Here is a 19,959-nt window from a genome sequence, read left to right on the forward strand (position 1 = left end):
CCCCATTTTCCTTTCAGAGTAGAAGAAAAGATAAGAATATTTAAAGAAAAGAAAATTTTATCTGGGTTTGGTGGCTCATGCCTATAATCCCAGTACTTTAGGAGGCTGAGGTGGGAGGATCAGTTGAGCCCAGGAGTCTGAGACCAGCCTGGGCAACATGGTGAAACCCCATCTCTACAAAAAAAAAAAGTAGAAAAATTAGCTGGGTATGGTGGTGCATGCTTGTAGTCCCAGCCACTCGGGAGGCTGAGTTAGGGGAATCACTTGGGCCTGGGAGGTTGAGGCTGCAGTGAGCCATAATCATGACACTGCACTTCAGCCTGGGCAACACAGTGAGACCCTGTCTCAAAAAAAAAAAAAAAAAAAAAAGAATTCTCAAAACTCAACAATAAGAAAATAAACAACCCAATTAAAAATGGGTAGGTTGGGCATGGTGGCTCATGCCTGTAATCCCAGCACTTTGGGAAGCCAAGGTGGGTGGATCACCTGAGGTCAGGAGTTCGAGACCAGCCTGGCCAACATGGTGAAACCCTGTCTCTACTAAAAATACAAAAATTAGCCAGGCCTGGTGGTGCATGCCTATAGTTCCAGCTACTCAGGAGGCTAAGGCAGGAGAATTGCTTGAACCTGGGAGGCAGAGGTTGCAGTGAGCTGAGATAGTACCACTGCACTTGCACTCCAGCCATGTATACCATGTATACAAAGGAACACTCAAAAAGCCCAGAACACTCAAAACCAAGATATTTTCTAGGAAAACTGTTGGTCTCTTTTTTTTTTTCAACTGTTCAAATTTCTATTAAGTTGTTGGTTTTCTTTTTTAAAAAGCTCTTTGTATATTAAAGCTATTAGCCCTCTAGGATTTAAGTTGATTTTTTTTTTTGTAATTTGTCACTTTGTGCTTTACTTTTCGTGTGTGTGTGTGTGTGTGTACATGCAAAAAGCTTTTTAAAAATTACTTAGTCAAATTTGTCAATCTTTTCTCTCTTCTAGATTTTTGGATCCTAGGAAGATTTCCTGCACACCTAGGTTATAAGAGTACTTACTAATATTTTCGTCTGGTACCTGTCTGTTTAGATTTCTGATCCATTTGAAATTTATCCTGGTAAACAGTATGAGAAACAGACTCAATTTTATATTTTTTCAGATGGCTATTCAGTTGTCCCAATTCTATGTATATAAAAATTCAATTCCCCATGCACACTTACCAATTAAAATTTATTAACGTACTTGGTTCTATTTCTAGACTTGATTCTGTTTCATTGGTCTACACATTTATGCACCAACACCACACTTTAAATTACAGACGTTTTATAATATATTTTAATATTGGTTGGGGCTAACGCCCCACTCCACATGGCACTAAAATATTTTCCAGTGAAAACTTTTATTTAAGTAGAATTAAGATTACTCAGGCATGATGCTACGTGCCTGTAATCCCAGCTGCTGGGGAGGCTGAGGCAGCAAGATGGTTTGAGGTCAGGAATTTGAGACCAGCCTGGGCAACACAGTGAGACCTTGTCTCTTAAAAAAATATTAAAAATTAGGGCTGGGTACGGTGGCTCATACCTGTAATCCCAGCACTTTGGGAGGCCGAGGCAGGCGGATCACGAGGTCAAGAGTTTGAGACCAGCCTGGCCAACATGGTGAAACCCCATCTCAACTAAGAATACAAAAATTAACCAGGAGTGGTGGTGAATGCCTGTAATCCCAGCTACTTGGGAAGCTGAGGCAGGAGAATTGCTTGAACCCAGTGGGCGGAGGTTGCAGTGAGCTGAGATGGTGCCACTGCACTCCAGCCTGGGTGACAGAGCAATACTCTGTCTCAGGAAAAAAAAAAAATAGCCAGGCAAGGTGGAGGAGGCTGAGGCAGAAGGATCCCTTGAGCCCAGGTATTCTAGGCTGTAGCAAGCTATGATTGTGCCACTAAACTCTAGCCTGGGCAGCAGAGGGAGACGCCCATCTCTTAAAAACAATTATATTTAAGAAAACTATTTATGGAATAGTTTGATTTGTAACCTAAGCTAATCACTTTTTTCATGGAATACTGTTTTTACTTGAAAGAACATCTAACATACAAACTATTCAGACTTAGGTATTTGGTAGGCATTTTCTCAAAAATAAACAAAATTGCCTTGCCACTTCAAGGAAAACCAGTGACAGTATTTGTTGCCAATGATAAAATTCAAGCTTTCAGAGGAAAATTAGACCTTTGGAAAACTTGTACCTGCAACTGACAGCTTGACAGCTTCCCAAGACTCAAATACTTACCTGATGAGATAGATAGTGATATTAACAAAAGTGATTTTTTATATTGTGTAATGAACTGTGTCAATATTTAATATTGTATAACAAAATGCACTGATGTGTATAACTCAGTGAACCAAAATTTTTCAAATGACCAGTTTGGTCTAAATGTATGATGTTATAAAATCGTGCATGGGCAAAAGATCCATTTAAAGTGCAAAACAGACCAAATAATTTTAATGTAACCGGCTATAAAAAGTTCATTGATATGGTTCAGATCCCACTTTGCAATCAACTTTAAACTCAGACTTCCTGAATTTTTATGTGATATCAAAGAGAAATGTTCACAATTATCTGAAAAGGCCATTTAAATACCATTCTCTTTCCCCACATATTTGAGTGAATCCAAATGTTCTTCACACACTCCAACCAAAACAGCATACTGCAAAAGTTAATGCAGAAGCAAATATAGGACTCCACCAGCTTTCTATTAAGCTACATAGCAAGAGATTACAAAAATGTAAAAACGATGCCACTCTTCTCACTGAATTTTTCTTGTTTTGGAAAACATATTTTCCATAGATTATTTATATTAACATTTTGGCCAGGCGCGGGGGCTCACACCTGTAATCCCAGCACTTTGGGAGACCAAGGCGGGTGGATCATGATGTCAGGAGTTCGAGAGCAGCCTGGCCAACACGGTGAAACCCCGTCTCTACTAAAAATACAAAAAATTAGCTGGGCATAATGGCAGGCGCCTGTAATCCCAGCTACTCGGGAGGCTGAGGCAGGAGAATCGCTTGAACCCAGGAGGCGGAGGTTGCAGTGAGCCGAGATGGCGCCACTGCACTCCAGCCCTGGCGACAGAGTGAGACTCTGTTTCAAACAACAACAACAACAACAACAAAAAACAAAAAAACCCCAAAAAACAACAACAAACAAACACACATTTAATGGGTTTATTATTGTTTTCAAATAATATTTTAAAATTTCAAATAATAAATATTTTAAAATTTCTCACTTTTAATTGCTAATTTGGTAAATATTGGTAGATGCAATTTACATAAACAAAAGCTCTTTGGAGGGTCTTCAATAATTTTGTAAAGGAAGCCTGAGACCAAAAAGTTTGAGAACTACTACTCTAAGTGGATTCCTCAGGAAAAGCTCATTTGCATGCTTTTTGCCAGTGGCCTTTATACCTGAACACAATATAAGGGGATATAAATTTCTGGGATCATAGTTTCCGTGAAAATCTGGAAAATGTTGTTTCATTGTTATCTAGAATGCTTCTGTGGAGAAATCTGATGCCAATCTTATTCTGTCTCTCTCTTTTTTTTTTTTTTTGTTTGAGGCAGTGTCTTGCTCCCTCAACCAGGTTGGAGTGCAGTGGCGTGAACACAGCTAACTGCAGCCTCGACCCCGTGGGATTAAGTGATACACCTGCCTCAGCCTCCCTAAGTAGCTGGGACTACAGGCACCCGCCACCACACCCGGCTAATTTTTTTTTTTTTTTAAGACGGAGTCTCTCTCTGTCTCCCAGGCTGAAGTGCAGTGGCGCGATCTCGGCTCACTGCAACCTCCGCCTTCCGGGTTCAAACGATTCTCCTGCCTCAGCCTCCTCAGTAGCTGAGATTACAGGTGCGTGCCGCCACACTCGGCTAATTTTTGTATTTTTAGTAGAAGCGGGGTTTCGCCATGTTGGCCAGTCTGGTCTATAACTCCTGACCTCAAGTGATCCGCCCGCCTCGGCCTCCCAAGGTGCTGGGATTACAGGCGTGAGCCACCGCCCCTGGCCAAAAATTTCTGAATAAAGGTTGACTTTTTTTAATTGAAATTTGTTAGTTCTCAATTAATATCACACCGTTCTTTGTCCGCATCATTTTTAAATTTTCCTATTTCCGATTTTACGCTATTCTTTCAAAGCACCCATTATTTTCATTTCATTTTAGAATATTAAGCAAAAGTTTTCGCCCACTTTATGACCACAATTTATATTGCGTTCTCATCGTTTATTGGAACATTAATTAGGTTTTATTTTCACCTTTTTGTTTCCACAGTAACATGTATGGGATTAGGTTCAGTGTTTATTTGTCCCCAATCTTTTAAGTGAGGTGAATTTTCCTGGGCTGCTGGGAAAAGGCTCCTACACCCCTCTCCCGCCACCGCGAGCCGCTCCGCGCCCAGTGACAGCCTCTGCGGGCCCCGCCCACGCCCCGCGCACGCCACGGAGCCACGCCCACTGATTTAGCATACCGCCAGGCCCCGCCCACACCTCACACACTGCCTCGGCTGCGCCCAGCCTCTTTCCTCACCCGGTGCCAAGCCAGCTGTTTACTTTCCCGCCATGTCCAGCTCTTCGTGAGGAGAACTGGATGATTTCCTGAGATCTGAGGCTTTCTGGAATCACAGCAGCCAAGCGGGTAGGGGGTGTAGCCAGAAAAAGAACTGAGAAACTTGAGACGGCTGAGGCCCCATCGCCTCTGGAAAGCAGGGGAATTTTGCCCTCAGGGTCGCCTTAATCACCCTGTTCACTGCCTTTTTTATGTTGGGCTCATCTGGTCAATTCAGGGGATGACATTGTTGCTGCCCTTAAACAAACCTGGGCATATAGAACGGGGCCTTTTCAGTGGTTTTTTAGACTCACTTGCTGGTGAAAGTTAGTGTATCACGATCAAACAAATAGGACAACGAAGCTCGTGGCACTGTGGGATGCGTTTGCGTTGAGCTGTTTATTCAGTACATTTTTTATCGTAAATCTTACGAAGTTTGTATCCCTCAGCGGTTACACACACACACATCCTACGAAAAGTCCCGGTGCAGTGACTCCCGCCTGTAATCCCAGCACTTTGGGAGGCCAAGGAAGGAGGATCGTTTGAGTCCAGGAGTTCCAGACCAGCCTGGGTAACACAGAGAGGCCTTGTCTCTACAAAAAATAAAAATAAAAATAAAAAATAGCCAGGCGTGGTGGTGCTCGCCTGTAGTCCCAGCTACTCCAGAGGCTGAGGTGGGAAGATCGCTTGAGCCCAGGAGTTCCAGGCTGCAGCGAGCCCTCATCTGCCACTGCACTCCAGCCTGGAGACAGAGCCAGACCCTGTCTCAAAATAATAATAATAATAATAATAATCCCACAAAGAAACCTTACAAAGTCACATTTACTCAGGTATTTAACAAAGTATATGAAATTGGTATTGGCAGAAAATACAGGCTATATGATTACCATGTCTAACACAAAAGTTATTTAATGTGGGAGCAAGAACTTTACATAGGGAATCAGGAGACCAATAACTAAAGATGGAACTTTCGACAAGTCATTTAATTTTACTGAATATCAGGTACCTCTTTTGAAAAATGTGGGGACTGAACAAAACATTAAGTGATTTTTCAAAGTCCATTTCAGATCTATGATTCTGAGTTTCTTTTTTTTCAGATGGAGTCTCACTCTGTCGCCCAGGCTGGAGTGCAGTGGCACGATCTTGGCTCACTGCAACCTCCTGGGTTCAAACAATTATCATGCCTCAGCCTCCCAAGTAGCTGGGGTTACAGGCGTGCACCACCACACCCAGCTAATTTTTTTTTATTTTTAGTAGAGACGGAGTTTTGCCACGTTGGCCAGGCTGGTCTTGAACTCCTGGCCTCAGGTGATCCACCCACCTCGGCCTCCCAAAGTGCTGGGATTACAGGTGTGAGACACTGCGCTTGGCCTGATTCTGAGTTTCTGCAGAAGAAAAGTATATTTCCTTCTGTGGAAGGAAATTATACAAGCTGAGACCATACCATCATTCATCAGCCCTATTTCCCTTAGATAAAATGTGTCCCAAGTGGCTAATATGTGATCTTCTCTTTCTGGTTCACTACCTTCTCTTGGCTCCACTCTCACCATATCACAGGAAGTAGTTAAAAAAGAAATGGACGATTCATTTTTTGTTTTTATATTTTTAGGATTGTATTTTCTTTTTTCTTTTTTTTTTTTTTGAGATGGAGTCTGGCTCTGTCGCCTAGGCTGGAGTGCAATGGCATGATCTCAGCTCACTACAACCTCTGCCTCCCGGGTTCAAGTGATTCTCCTGCCTCAGCCTCCTGGTTAGCTGGGATTACAGGTGCCTGCCACCATGCCCGGCTAATTTTTATATTTTTAGTAGAGATGGGGTTTCACCATGTTGGCCAGGCTGGTCTTAAACTTTTGACTTCAGGTGATCCACCTGCCTCGGCCTCCCAAAGTGCTGGGATTACAGGCGTGAGCCACTGTGCTTGGCCAGGATTGTATTTTCTAATTACAAACTGGCACATGTATTAATCCAGAAAACCCGGGGGAAAAAAAAGTAAAGGAAAATACACACACACACACACACACACTCATAACCTCACCACTCAAAAAATTAAAAAAATCTCACCACTGTCTGTCCATTACTTTTCTAAATGTGTGTTTATATGTGTATATATATATATACACACACACACACATTTATATATACAATGTTATAACAGCCTGCTGTTATAAAAAGCAGTCTGCTTTTTTTTCACTTTATATGTACATATACTTCTTTACAACCAATTGGAATACCCACAATGATATGCCACATCCCAAAAAGCTATCAGAAGCTAAGCAAGCATGGTTACACAGATTTTGGAACAGCTATAATTATGTTATTCTCTAGGTTATTCTTACTCTTTCTCTTTATCTGCTCCAGAATGGATTGGTTTCATTGCAACGAGTGCTTCCGAAAAGATGGGGCCCATTTCTTTGTCACCAGCTGCGGCCATATTTTCTGTAAAAAGTGTGTGACTCTGGGTGAGTGACTCAACTGTTTTCAGATTCAGGGAAAAATGTTTTCATGTAAGGATGTAAGGAGTAGCCATTTCTATGTGTGACTTAGGATAAAAATCACTTATTAGGTCAATGGTGATAAAGATACTGTAGGAAACTGTCAATTTTAGAAATTGAAGGAATCCATTAATAAAGAATGGTGCTAAATTATTTAGCAAATGATTTAGCAAATCTGTTACTTGAGGACCAGAATGTACTCGTTAGTGTTTTGAAGTCTGGCTGGGAAAGCCACAAGGCATCAGACTCTTCAGGGAAAAGAGATAGAATAAGTATAATGGATGGGAATAGAGGAAAGTTTGGCTGATAGAAGAGCCATTTCTAAAGGGGAAGTGGTCTAGTCTGTGACATCAATTTGATTAGAAATGATGATGATGATACCTTTGCAGCTTAAAAAGCAGTTTCATATCAACCAATTTTATGTAAGCCTCACCACAAGCCCAGGTGGTAATTATTAGTAGAATCATTTTACAAATGAAGAGACTGGCTCAGAGAGGATAAGTGATTTGACCAAGTTCTTATTGCTATTAAGTCTTAGAAAGGATATTTAAATTTCAGTGTTTTTTTTTTTTTTTTTTAATGCTGCAATACTTACAAGGTGTGTAAATCCCTAGAAGAGGGACTTGGGGTAGGGTGTTTTGATCACGGAAGACTTCACAGAAGGAGTGATGCTTCAGTAGGGTTTTGAATGATAAAATGGAATTTGCCAAGTGGATAAGGCAGGGAAGATTTATTCTAGTTTAAGAGAACAGCATGTACAAAGACATATTACATCACAAAACCATAGTGCAGGGGACTACACATAGTTGAGATTGTTAGAGTATAAACAGTAAGGTAAGAAGTGGTGAGAGATGAGGCTAGTGAAGTAGGCAGTGTCGGGTGATGGAAGGCTCTATACACTGGGCTAAAGAGCCTGAACTTCATCCTGCAGGTGATGGAGACCTGTGGGAGTTTTTGTTTTGTTTTGTTTTTGACATAGTCTCACTTCGTCACCCAGGCTGGAATGCAGTGGCGCAGTCTTGGCTCACTGCAACCTCTGCTTCCCAGGTTCAAGCGATTCTCATGTCTCAGCCACTTGAGTAGCTGGGATTATAGGCATGCACCACCATGCCTGGCTAACTTTTGTATTTTTAGTAGAGATGGGGTTTCACCATGTTGGCCAGGCTGATCTCGAACTCCCGGCCTCAAGTGATCCGCCTGCCTCAGCCTCCCAAAGTGCTGGGATTACAGGTGTAAGCCATTTTTTTGTTTTGTTTTGTTTTGTCTTAAGAGAAGAATGTTATGTACTTTCTAGCTCACTCTGGCAACGTTACGGACCGGGAAAAAGAAAAACCTGGCCGGGCGCGGTGGCTCATGCCTGTAATCCCAGCACTTTGGGAGGCCGAGGCGGGCGGATCACAAGGTCGGGAGATTGAGACCATCCTGCTAACACGGTGAAACCCCGTCTCTACTAAAACTACAAAAAATTAGCTGGGCGTGGTGGCGGGCGCCTATGGTCCCAGCTACTCCGGAGGCTGAGGCAGGAGAATGGTGTGAACCCCGCAGGCAGAGCTTGCAGTGAGCCAAGATCGTGCCACTGCACTCCAGCCTGGGCGACAGAGCAAGACTCCGTCTCAAAAAAAAAAAAAAAAAAAAAAAAGAAAAAGAAAAAGAAAAAGAAAAACCTTTAGTCCCCAGAGAAAGAACAGTCAAGTTAAGTAGCCTCAGGGGAAGGTTTTTTCTCTGTACCAATCTCATGACCTTTTAAAGTTTCGCTAATGTAAAAAGCTGTTTACTATGGTAACAGCAGCTCACTTTGGAGTGGTTTGTCTCCGTGAAGCATATGCCATGTGATGTTTTCTCCTGACATGGCATTTGTCTTAATCAATGACCAGTCCCACTACTAAAATTTCACTTTACAGGGAAAGATTAGGAATCTTAATTTTTGCTTCTTTCAGATTGGGTTAATTGGGGAATGAGAGTAGCAGAGCTTCAAAGCAAGATTAACAAATATTAGCAAAGTGATGACAAGGTAGGCATAACTGGGGACTTTCTTATAGTACCCAATGTGTGCCTGCTGTCAGGTCAATAGAATAAAAAAGAGTAACTTAAAGTTAAGATCTTTGGTATCTTGTACTCTTCCTTACTCTTGTAAATGTACTCCAGTACTTCTGCTGGGAGTTTAGAATTGTCCCTTCTGTCCCACAGAAGAAAATTGGGAATTTATAAAAAGATGGGGCAGGAGGTGCTGGGGTGGTGGCTCATGCTTATAAACTCACCACTTTGCGGGGGCCAAGGTGGGAGGATCACTTGAGCCCAGGAGTTCAAGACCAGCTTGAGCAACATAGGGAGACTCCATCTCTAAAGATAATAACAAAATTAAAATGAGCTGAGGTGGTGGTGTGCGCCTGTGGTCCCAGCTAGTCAGGAGGCTGAAGCAGGAGGATCACTTGAGCCCGGGAGGTTGAGGCTGCAGTGAGCCATAATTGTGCCACTGCATTCCAGCCTGGGTGATAGAGTGAGACCTTGTCTCAAAGAAAAAGTAAAATAAAATTTAAAAAGATAGGGAGATGGGTAGACGTACGGTGTGAAAGCCCTACTTATACCTCAACATATTAGTTTGGAAACACTTGTTTAGAGAACAGAGCTTAAGTTGATGTCCTTTTATAACACAATGATATTCTAAATTCAGTAAGAACCCTTTTTTTCTTCCTTTGCTAGCATACTAGATTGTTGCCATGTACTTTAAGTCTTTAAATCTTACCTCATGCTCATGAGAGCCAAATATTTTTTTCCCTTTTCCTCCCAGAAAAATGTGCTGTTTGTGGAACTGCCTGCAAGCATCTGGCTCTTTCTGATAATGTAAGTTTTTCTCCCCCTGCCACAAACTGTCTCATCCCATTCCTGGCCTGTAGGAAGTATATACACAGTACAGATGATGAATTGTTTCAAAAAGAAAGAAAAGAAGACCGGGCGTGGTGGCTCAGGCCTGTAATCCCAGCACTTTGGGAGGTCAAGGCGGGTGGATCGCCTGAGCTCAGGAATTTGAGACCACCCTGGGCAACATAGTGAAACCCTGTCTCTACTAAAATACAAAAAATTAGCCAGGCGTGGTGGTGCGGGCCTGTAGTCCCAGCAACTTGGGAGGCTGAGGCACGAGAATTACTTTGAGCCCAGGAGGTGGAAGTTGCAGTGAGCTGAGCTCGCGCCACTGCACTCCAGCTTGGGCTCAGAGTAAGACTCTGTCTCAAAAAAAAAAAATGCAAGCAAGCAAGCAAGCAAGCAAGCAAAGAAACAAACTTGCAGATAGAAGTTTGTAAAAAGAGTATAAATAACAGGCCAGCTGAGGAGGCTCACACCTGTAATCCCAGCACTTTGGGAGGCTGATGCAGGTGGATCACCTGAGGTCAGGAGTTCGAGACCAGCCTGGCCAACATGAGGAAACCCCCGTCTCTACTAAAAATACAAAAATTAGCTGGGTGTGTTGGTAGGCACCTGTAATCCCAGCTACTCAAGAGGCTGAGGCAGAAGAATCACTTGAACCCAAAAGGCGAGGGTTGCAATGAGCCTAGATCACACCACTGCACTCCAGCCTGGGTGACAACAGCAAAACTCTGTCTCAAAGAAAAAAAAAAGAGTATAAACAACAGATGGAAGCATTATTTGTGACCACTGTTACAGAAGCACAAGGTAAGGAGAATTGGACATATAATGTACATCTAGAAGAGTGGTGATCTCCCTTTTACACACAGTGGAGATAATGCCAGGTACATTAGAAAAGGTGGTACATCTTTTGTCATGTTAGTCAGTATTTTATTTTATTCAATTGTGGATATTCTCACAGTGTGTATTGCTCTCTTCGTAGCTGAAGCCTCAGGAGAAGATGTTTTTCAAAAGTCCTGTGGAGACAGCTTTGCAGTATTTTAGTCACATCTCTCAGGTATGAGAAACAAAAGTGAAGAAAATCTGATTCTCCAGGCAAATTCTAATTGCATCTTATTCCTTTATCAAAGGTTTTCTTTAAACTGCATTTGTACACAATGGAGGGAAATTGACTGCTTTCTTTGCTTTCTTCCTTGATGATACAAATTTCAATCAGTTAACTTTTTATTGACCCAGAATCTGTGATAGGCTGTAAAAGTCACTAAGTAGCTAACATCTTGCCTTGTATTTCCTAGTTGTATTAATTAATTTCTACGACTAAAGGTTGTTTTAGGGAGCTTTATCATTTTTCTCAGCAGATAGATGCACCTTCTAAAAATTGCTTTGAGTATATAGGCCTGGCCCTGCAAACAATAGGTTTGATGGTTTAACTTGCAACCAGTAGTTTATAGCACTAAGTTTACGAGAGTATTTCTTGTTTCCCATTCTCACTTTTCAATAACCTTTTTAGTAATACTTACCTCTTCATTTAGTGTTCATAACTGGTTGCTTGAATTTTAGGAAATATCTTTTCTTGATGTGTCATATGTTGGCATACAATTGACTTGATCAGGAGCAACAGGAATGTAGAAGAAGGTAGAGAAGGCAGGACAACCATTTGAGAGAGTTCCCAAGTTGTAAAAACTTTGGTTTTTTTCTTTCTACTCCCCATTTCTCTTAGATTATTCTATAGCCTCATGGAATTCCTATCTTGGCATATTTCTTGAGGTTTTTATCACTGTTCCCTTTCTATACTCTTACTTCTTATTCTTTTGAAAATACCCCTTTTCTAAACCTCAAGATGATCCTTAGTCATTTTCTGGTTGAAGATTTAATTTTTCTTCAGTGTCCTGCCTCTCAATCCTCACTCTAGAGATGGAGTAAGGGGAATTACGGCTTGCTGCTTGCTGTCTTTAGCTGCTTGGTTGAGCCATCATATTTGACATACACTATATTTAACATTATAAGTATATTAAAATCCAGCTGAGACTCAAGGAGAAATGTAAACAAGGTCATAGGAACAAGAGAAAGAGCTGACCTTTAGTTAATAAATAAACCTAGGCATAGTTAATGATCAGTAGAGAAATCTTATGTAGTCTGAATCCTAACCTGCCTGATCATGGGACCAATTACACATGGTCAAGTAATCAAGATAAAAGAAATGGAAAGGGTCAGTTAATCATCACTTTAGTGAAGGGCCAATTTGGTGAAGTCAGCAAAGTCTGAAAATGTGTTTTCCTAATTTGTGAAGCTGAGTAACTGATCCAATACCTAGATTGTTTCATTCAGGCTTCTGCTCAAAACATTCTTCTTCAGTCAGTCCTTTAGTGACTCTCATATTTCAAATAGTAGCCCCAACATTTTCTACTCCTTACCATGCTTTTTTTTTCATTGTAGTTCTTTTCTCTAACATTATGTTATATATTTGTTGTCTGAATCCTGCACTGGAATATAAGCTCCATGAAAACAGATGTGGTTGGTTTTGCTTATTGTTCTCTTTTAATAGTCCTTAATAAGTAGTGGACACTCAAGACGTTGTCATTGAATGAATGAATGGAATGTTGTTGTAAATATCTATTTATGTTTTTACGTTCTCCGATCTCTACAATGACTTAAGGCCATTTTTCTGCTGTACTTTGTGCTAATAGTTGATCAAACTGACTGTTTTGAATTCTTTACTCACCTCAAGATAATCTTTCTGAGGGATTGGAGAACCTCATATAGATCTGTAAGTCTGTAAGTTTTCTTTTTTTTTTTTTGAGATGGAGTCTTGCTTTTGTCTGTCACCCAGGCTGGAGTGCAGTGGCAAGATCTCAGCTCACTGCAACCTCTGCCTCCAGGGTTCAAGCGATTCTCCTGGGGGCAGGGCAATTTCAGTCTTACTCATCTTATATGTCAGCTCCTAACATAGTACCAGGAGCATAGAAGGATTCAATAAATAATTTTTGAAAGAATTAATGAAATAATCTTCCCTATTGAAGTTTTCCTTTAATGTATATGAAATACAGTAAAGTGATAATACTGGGAAAACTGTTGATGTAGAAATCTAATGACCAACTCGGCCTGCTAACTTATAGCTTTATTTCTTTGAACCAGTCATACTTCCTCACATGTAATATGAAATAATAATACTTATCCTACTTCTTGTAAAGATCCAATGAGACAATGTTTATGGAAATATTTTAAAAACTGTAAAGTACTTTAAAAAACAAAAAACAAAAAACAGAGACAGTCTTGCTATATTGCCCAGGCTGTTCTCAAACTCCTGGCCTCAAGCAGTCCTCCCACCTTGCCCTACCAAAGTGCCAGGATTACAGGTGTGAGCCACCATGCCCAATCTGAAAACTGTACTTTATTAGTTTAAAGAATAATGTGGAAAAGTCATGAAAGGTTATGAGTGATCACAAACCCACTTAAAAATAGTTGAAGATCATATAAGTGAAAAGAAGTTTGTATTTTAAAAAATTGTTGGCCGGGTGTGGTGGCTCACGCCTGTAATCCCAGCACTTTTGGAGGCCACGGTGGGCGGATCACCTGAGGTCGGGGGTTCGAGACCAGGCTGACCAACATGGAGAAACCCCGTCTCTACTAAAAATAAAAAATTAGCCAGGTGTGGTGGCACGTGCCTTTAATCCCAGCTACTCGGGAGGCTGAGGCAGGAGAATCACTTGAACCTGGGAGGTGGAGATTGCGGTGAGCCAAGATCACACCATTGCACTCCATCCTGGGCAACACGAGCAAAACTCCATCTCAAAAAAAAAAAAAAAAAAATTGTTTTCAAGGGGAAGTATAAACACCCCATCTACTTTTTTTTTTAGGTCCACTAGTTTTCATGCAATCACCTTCTTTTTTAATAACAGCTTTATTGAGATGTAATTTACATACCATAAAATTTACCCTTTTAAAGTATGCAATTCAGTGGTTTTTAATACATCCGCAGAATTGTGCAAACACTACTGCCTAATTTTCAAACATTTTCATCACCCCAGAAAGAAGCTCTGTACTTATTGGCAGGCACTTCCCAAACCCTTCCCACCCTCCCCATCCCCAGGCGATCACTAATTTACTTTCTGTTGCTATGGTTTTTCCTGTTCAGGACATTTCATAAATACGGAATCATATAATGTATGGTCTTTTGTGACTTGCTGCATTCACTAAGTATAATGCTCTCAAGTTTCATCCGTGTTGTAGCATCTCTATTAGGACTTTATTAGTATTTCATTCCATTTTATGGCCAAATAATAATCTATTATATAAATGGATATACATTTTACTTATCCATTCATTAGTCAATAGACATTTGGGTTGTTCCTACTTTGGGGCTATTATAAGCAATATTGCTATGGAACATTTATGTACAAGTTTTTACATGGACGTATATTTTTATTCCTCTTGGGTATATACCTACGAGTGGAATTTCTGGGTCAAATGGTAACTCTATATTTAACTTTTTTAGGAACTGCCAGACTGTTTTCCCAAGTGGCTGTACCATTTTACATCCTTAGCAGCTCTTTTAGTCTGTCTGGGCTGCTATAATAAAATATCTTAGACTGGGCAATTTCTAAATAACAGGAATTTAATTTTCATAGTTCTGGAGGCTGGGAAGTTCAACATCAAGGCACCAACAGATTCAGTGTCTGGTGAGGGCTTACTCTTTGCTTCCAAGATAATGCCTTCTTGCTGCATCCTCACATGGCAAAAGTGGCAAACAGGCTCCTTCAAGCCTCTTTTTATTTATTTTTTTGAGACAGGGTCTCACTCTGTCACAAAGGCTGGAGTGCAGTGGTGTGGTCGTGGCCAGTGGTGCAATCATGGCTCCCTGCAGTCTTGCCCTCTTGAGCTCAGGCGATCCTTTCACCTCACCCTCCCAGGTAGCTGGGACTACAAGCACATGTCACCACACCTGGCTAGTTTTTGTATATATATATTTTTTAATAGATACAGGGTTTTACCATGTTGCCCAGGTCTCGAACCCCTGGGCTCACGCAATCTGCCCGCCTCCGCCTCCCAAAGTGCTGCAATTACAGGCATGAGCCACCGCGCCCAACCCCAAGCCTCTTTTTTTTGAGACAGAGTCTTGCTCTGTCGCCCAGGCTGGAGTGCAGTGGCACGATCTCGGCTCACTGCAGTCTCCGCCTCCCGGGTTCAAGCAATTATCCTGCCTCCACCTCCTGAGTAGCTGGGATTACGGGCATGCGCCACCACACCTGGCTAATTTTTGTATTTTTAATAGAGATGGGGTTTCACCGTGTTGGTCAGGCTAGTCTCGAATTCCTGACCTCGTGATCCGCCCACCTCAGCCTCCCAAAGTGCTGAGATTACGGGCATGAGCCATCGCGCCCGGCCCCCAAGCCTCTTTTTATAAGGACACTAATCCCATTCACAAGAGCAAAGCCTTCATGACATAATCACCTCCTAAAGCCTCCATCTCTTAATACTATTGCATTGGGAGTTGAGTGTCAACAAATGAATTTTTGTGGGACACAAATATTCAGACCACAGCAGGCCAGTAAATATTTTAAGCTTTGCAGGCCATACAATTTCCGATGCTGCTACCCAACTCTGCTGTTGTAGCATGGAAGCAGCCATAGACAGCATGTAAGCAGCCACAGACAGCATGTAAGCAAATGTGTGTAATTATGTTCCAATAAAACTTATTTACAAAAACAGACAGCTGGTTATGGTCAGTTGTTTGCTGACCCTTGGTCTATTTTATGGTTTTTAAAAGATTTTTGAAGTCATATGTTTTTACTAATATATACATACATAATTGCTACATATACTGTTGGAATAAAATCAGGTCAAGATTTGATCTCATCAATAGACCAGAGCTTCTCCATCCCTCAGCTGAATCAAGAATTTGAACAACTGAGGTACTCAGTGGGCCAGGCGCAGTGGTTCATACCACTTTGGAGGCCAAGGTGGGAGGATTGCTTGAGGCCAGGGGTTTGAGACTAGCTTGGGCAACATAGTGAAACCCCTTCGCTACAAAAAATTTAAAAATTAGCTGGGCATGGTGGCACACACCTGTAGTCCCAGCTACTCAGGAGGCTGAGGTGGGAGAATCGCTTGATCCCAAGAGGTTGAGGCTGCAGTGAGCCATGATTGTACCACCATACTCCAGCTTGTGTAAAAATAAAAAATTAAAAAGAGATACTCAATGATGCTTTTGAAGAAAAGTTGTATTTAGTTTGATATTATTTTACCTAAAAAGGAAAAGCTTTCAGTATTTAGGACTTCTGAAAGAGTGTAGTTGAATTCTTCATCACTACTGAGCAGGGGATTGAGGAACCTTAGGCCAGTGTGAGGTATTATTCCTTTGATCATACAAACTGTGCAACCCAAAACATAACACTCTGCCTGGTGGGCTGCTGTGGCTCTCATCCAGAGTGGGTACTTCAGACATCTTACTAACAATTCTCCAATTGCTTTTGCTAAGAAAGCATTTTTAGGGTTCTTTTTTGCTCAAATCTGTTCCCTCTGAACCGTCACGATAATCTATTTCAATTACAAATCTGAACAAGTAACTGCCTTTTCAAAATCCTTTGGTGGCTTCCTATCACTTAAGTTTCAGACTGCTCAGAGTGATACATAGTTACCTTAACGTTCTGGTTCCTCCTAACCTCTCCAATTTCAGTCACAACTACCATCTCACCTCTCATGTACAAACACAAGTTATTACGTAAGGTTATTTATTACCTAATCTATTAGGCAGATTTAGGTCTTTGCAGTTCTTTTACAGACCATATACTTTCATACCTTTATACCTGAAATGCCTGATTTCTACACTTTAAAAACTAAGTTAGGCCAGCCGTGGTGGCTCACGCCTGTAATCCCAGCACTTCTGGAGGCTGAGGGGGTGGATCACTTGAGGTCAGGGGTTCAAGATCAGCCTGGCCAATATGGTAAAACCCTGTCTCTACTAAAAATACAAAAGATTAGCCAGGTGTCATGGTGGCGCGTGCCTGTAATCCCAGCTGCTTGGGAGGCTGAGGCATGAGAATTGCTTGAACCTGGGAGGCAGAGGTTGCAGTGAGCCTAGAATGCGCCACTGTACTCCAGCCTGGGTGACAGAGCGAGACTCTGTCTCAAAAAAAAAAAAAAAAAAAGACTGAATTAATAGTTACCTCTTAATCATTATCTCTATATCTTGTACGTGCTTGTGTTCTGCGTATAACCTAGTGTTTTACTTATTAGTTCATGTGTCAGAATGTCTCTTCTACTAGACTGTGATAAGCTGCTGTAAACCCGGAAAATCTGAGACAAGTCTCAGTTAATTTAGAAAGTTTATTTTGCCAAGATTGAGGACATGCGCCTCAGAAGGTTCAGACGACATGTGCCCAAGGTGGTCAGAGTACAGTTTGGTTTTATACATTTTAGGGAGACATGAGACATCAATCAACATATGTATGATGAACATTGGTTCAATCGGGAAAGGTGGGACAGCTCAAAGTGGGAAGAGGCTTCTAGGTCATAGGTAGATAAGAGACCAATGGTTGCCTTCTTTTGAGTTTCTGATTAGCCTCTCCAAAAGAGGCAATCAGATATGCATGTATCTCAGTGAGCAGAAGGGTGACTTTGAATAGAATGAAAGGCAGGTTTGCCCTGAGCATTTCCCATCTTGGCTTTTCCCTTTAGCTTAGTGATTTGGGGGGTCCAACATATTTTCCTTTGACACTACTAAAAGACAAGAACCCATACTATTCATCTTAGCATTTCCAGTTCTTATGCCTGACGTAAAGTGTTCAGTAAAGGTTTGCTAAATGGAAAGATGAATAATATTTGCACTATATATTTTCTGCCCCTGTGTGAGATGTTTTCTGATACCAACCAGTTCTCTGACACCAACTAGGTATGCAACAATTCAATTCAATTCAATTCTAACACTAATTCCTAGAGTTTTAGTATCATACTTCACATGTTTAGGGCTCAGCCTCACAAGACTGCCCCGACTCTGGACACCAGCCACGAATGGGGTACCCAGGCTAAAATACTTCAGACTGGCCAACAACAAACTTGAGGATTCCCATGAACTTCCTCCTGCTCCCACAAGCTTCAATAATTTGCTAGAATGACTCACAGAACTCAGAAAAGTACTTTATTTATTATTACCAGTTTATTATAAAAGATACAACATGGGGGCCAGGTGCAGTGGCTCACGCCTGTAATCCCAGCACTTTGGGAGGCTGAGGCGGGCAGATCACCTGAGGTCAGGAGTTCGAGACCAGCCTGGCCAACATGGTGAAACCCTGCCTCTACTAAAAATACCAAAAGTAGATGGGTGTGGTGGCGGGCGCCTGTAATCCCAGCTACTCTGGAGGCTGAAGCAGGAGAATCACTTGAACCTGGGAGGTGGAGGTTGCAGTGAGCCAAGATTGTGCCACCACACTCCAGTCTGGCAACAGAGCTAGACTCTGTCTCAAAAAAAAAGAAAGAAAGAAAGAAAGAAAACCATATATCATGGAAATAGCCAAATGGAAAAGATGCAAAGTATGTGAGGAGGGGTGCAGAGCTTCCATACCCTCTCCAGATGCACTACCCTCCCAGCACCTCCAAGTGTTCACCAACTTGGTAACTCTCTGAACCCCCTTGTTCAGGAGTTGTTATGAACGTTCCATTACATAGGCATGATTGATTAAAGAATTTGTCATTGGCGATTGAACCCAATCTCTAGCCCCTTTTCCCTCTCTGATTGTCAGGGGTTGGGGGGGTGGGAAGAAAGGTTGGGACCCCAACCCTCTAAACAGTATTTGGTTCCTCTGGCAACAAGTCCCCATTTTGATGCTACCTAGGACCCACCAAGAGTCACCTCATTAGCACAAATTCAGGTATGGTTGAAAGGGGCTTGTTATGAATAACAAAAGATGCTCCTATCACTCAGGAAATGCCAAGGGTTTTAGTAACTCTGTGAGGAACCAGGGGCAAAGACCATATGTGTATTTCTTACACCACACCCTGTTCAAAAGATCCCCCTCAAAATCAGCCCGTTAAAAAAAAGTTTATTATGATTTTATCACATGTAATTTCAAATGTTTAAAAGAATATAATGATATGTATAATATAATTAATTTCTGAACCATATCAGGTTCATTGCCCAGTGCATGGCAAATTAGTACACCAAGACACTGGGTTGCAGCAGAGAAAGGGGTTTAATCATAAGACAGCTGAACAAGGAGATAGGAAACCTCAAATTTGCCTCCAGGAGGAGTTTGAGGCTAGAGGTTTTTAAAGGGTTGGACAGGTAGTAAGCCAAGGTGTGGGGATCATTGATTGGTTAAGGAATGCAGGTTGAAGTCATGAGACGCGGGGATGAAGAAATTGCATTCTCATGCTGATTCAGTTCCTCTGTGGGGGTCTTTAGACTCACTGTTCCACTGGAATTCAGGATCTGAAAACTATCTTAAGCAACTTTTAAGCAAAAGCCTTATGATTCTAATGTCATATTCTATTTATGAGAACAATGAGGATGCAAATGGTCAGCATCTAGTGTGATGTGACTTTCGCAGCTAAAAGGAAGTGGGCCAAAGTGCAGCCTGATTAATGCTTAATTATAACTATATTTCTGTCCAGAGCCAAGCATGTAATTCTTGTTAAACCCTATGAGGACGGTTTATTTTCATGCATCCATCACTCCACTTCAACAATTATCAGTGAATGGCCAATTTTCCTCCATCCATACCTCTTGCCACCCCCACCCAGATTATTTTAAAGCCAAAACCAAATATTACGTAATTTCTATCTGTAAACATTTCAGTGTGTATCTCTAAAAGATAGGAACTTTTTTCTTAAATATAACCACATCATGCTAAAATAACAATTCCATAATATTATCAAATTATCAGTCCCCATTCACATTTCTCCAGTTGTCTCAGTTTTAAAATGTTCCCACATTTTGAATTGAGTTTCGATAAAGGTATATATTTCAGTTGGTTATTATGTCTCTTAAGTTTCTTTTACACTGTAAGTTTTCTCTTGTTTCTTTTTAAGTTATT

General features: G+C 41.4%; 1 protein-coding gene across 2 annotated transcripts in view; it reads left to right on the top strand.

Annotated features, from left to right (window-relative positions):
* The first annotated feature begins 2,860 nt into the window (after positions 1-2,860).
* RNF212B (ring finger protein 212B) overlaps positions 2,861-19,959 on the top strand; it is a 38,641-nt gene continuing 21,542 nt past the window's right edge. The window contains exons 1-4 of one of the 2 annotated variants that reach the window (XM_003808095.4): positions 2,861-4,664; positions 6,933-7,033; positions 9,855-9,907; positions 10,911-10,985. In XM_003808095.4, the coding sequence (XP_003808143.3) occupies positions 6,934-7,033; positions 9,855-9,907; positions 10,911-10,985 (228 nt within the window). In that variant the 5' untranslated portion in view covers positions 2,861-4,664; position 6,933. Of the gene's footprint in view, positions 7,034-9,854; positions 9,908-10,910; positions 10,986-19,959 lie in introns of both variants that reach the window. The other variant, XM_063596464.1, reaches the window with a different exon arrangement.

The sequence above is a fragment of the Pan paniscus genome, chromosome 15 (genome assembly GCF_029289425.2).
Source record: "Pan paniscus chromosome 15, NHGRI_mPanPan1-v2.0_pri, whole genome shotgun sequence".
Classification (NCBI taxonomy): Eukaryota; Metazoa; Chordata; class Mammalia; order Primates; family Hominidae; genus Pan; species Pan paniscus.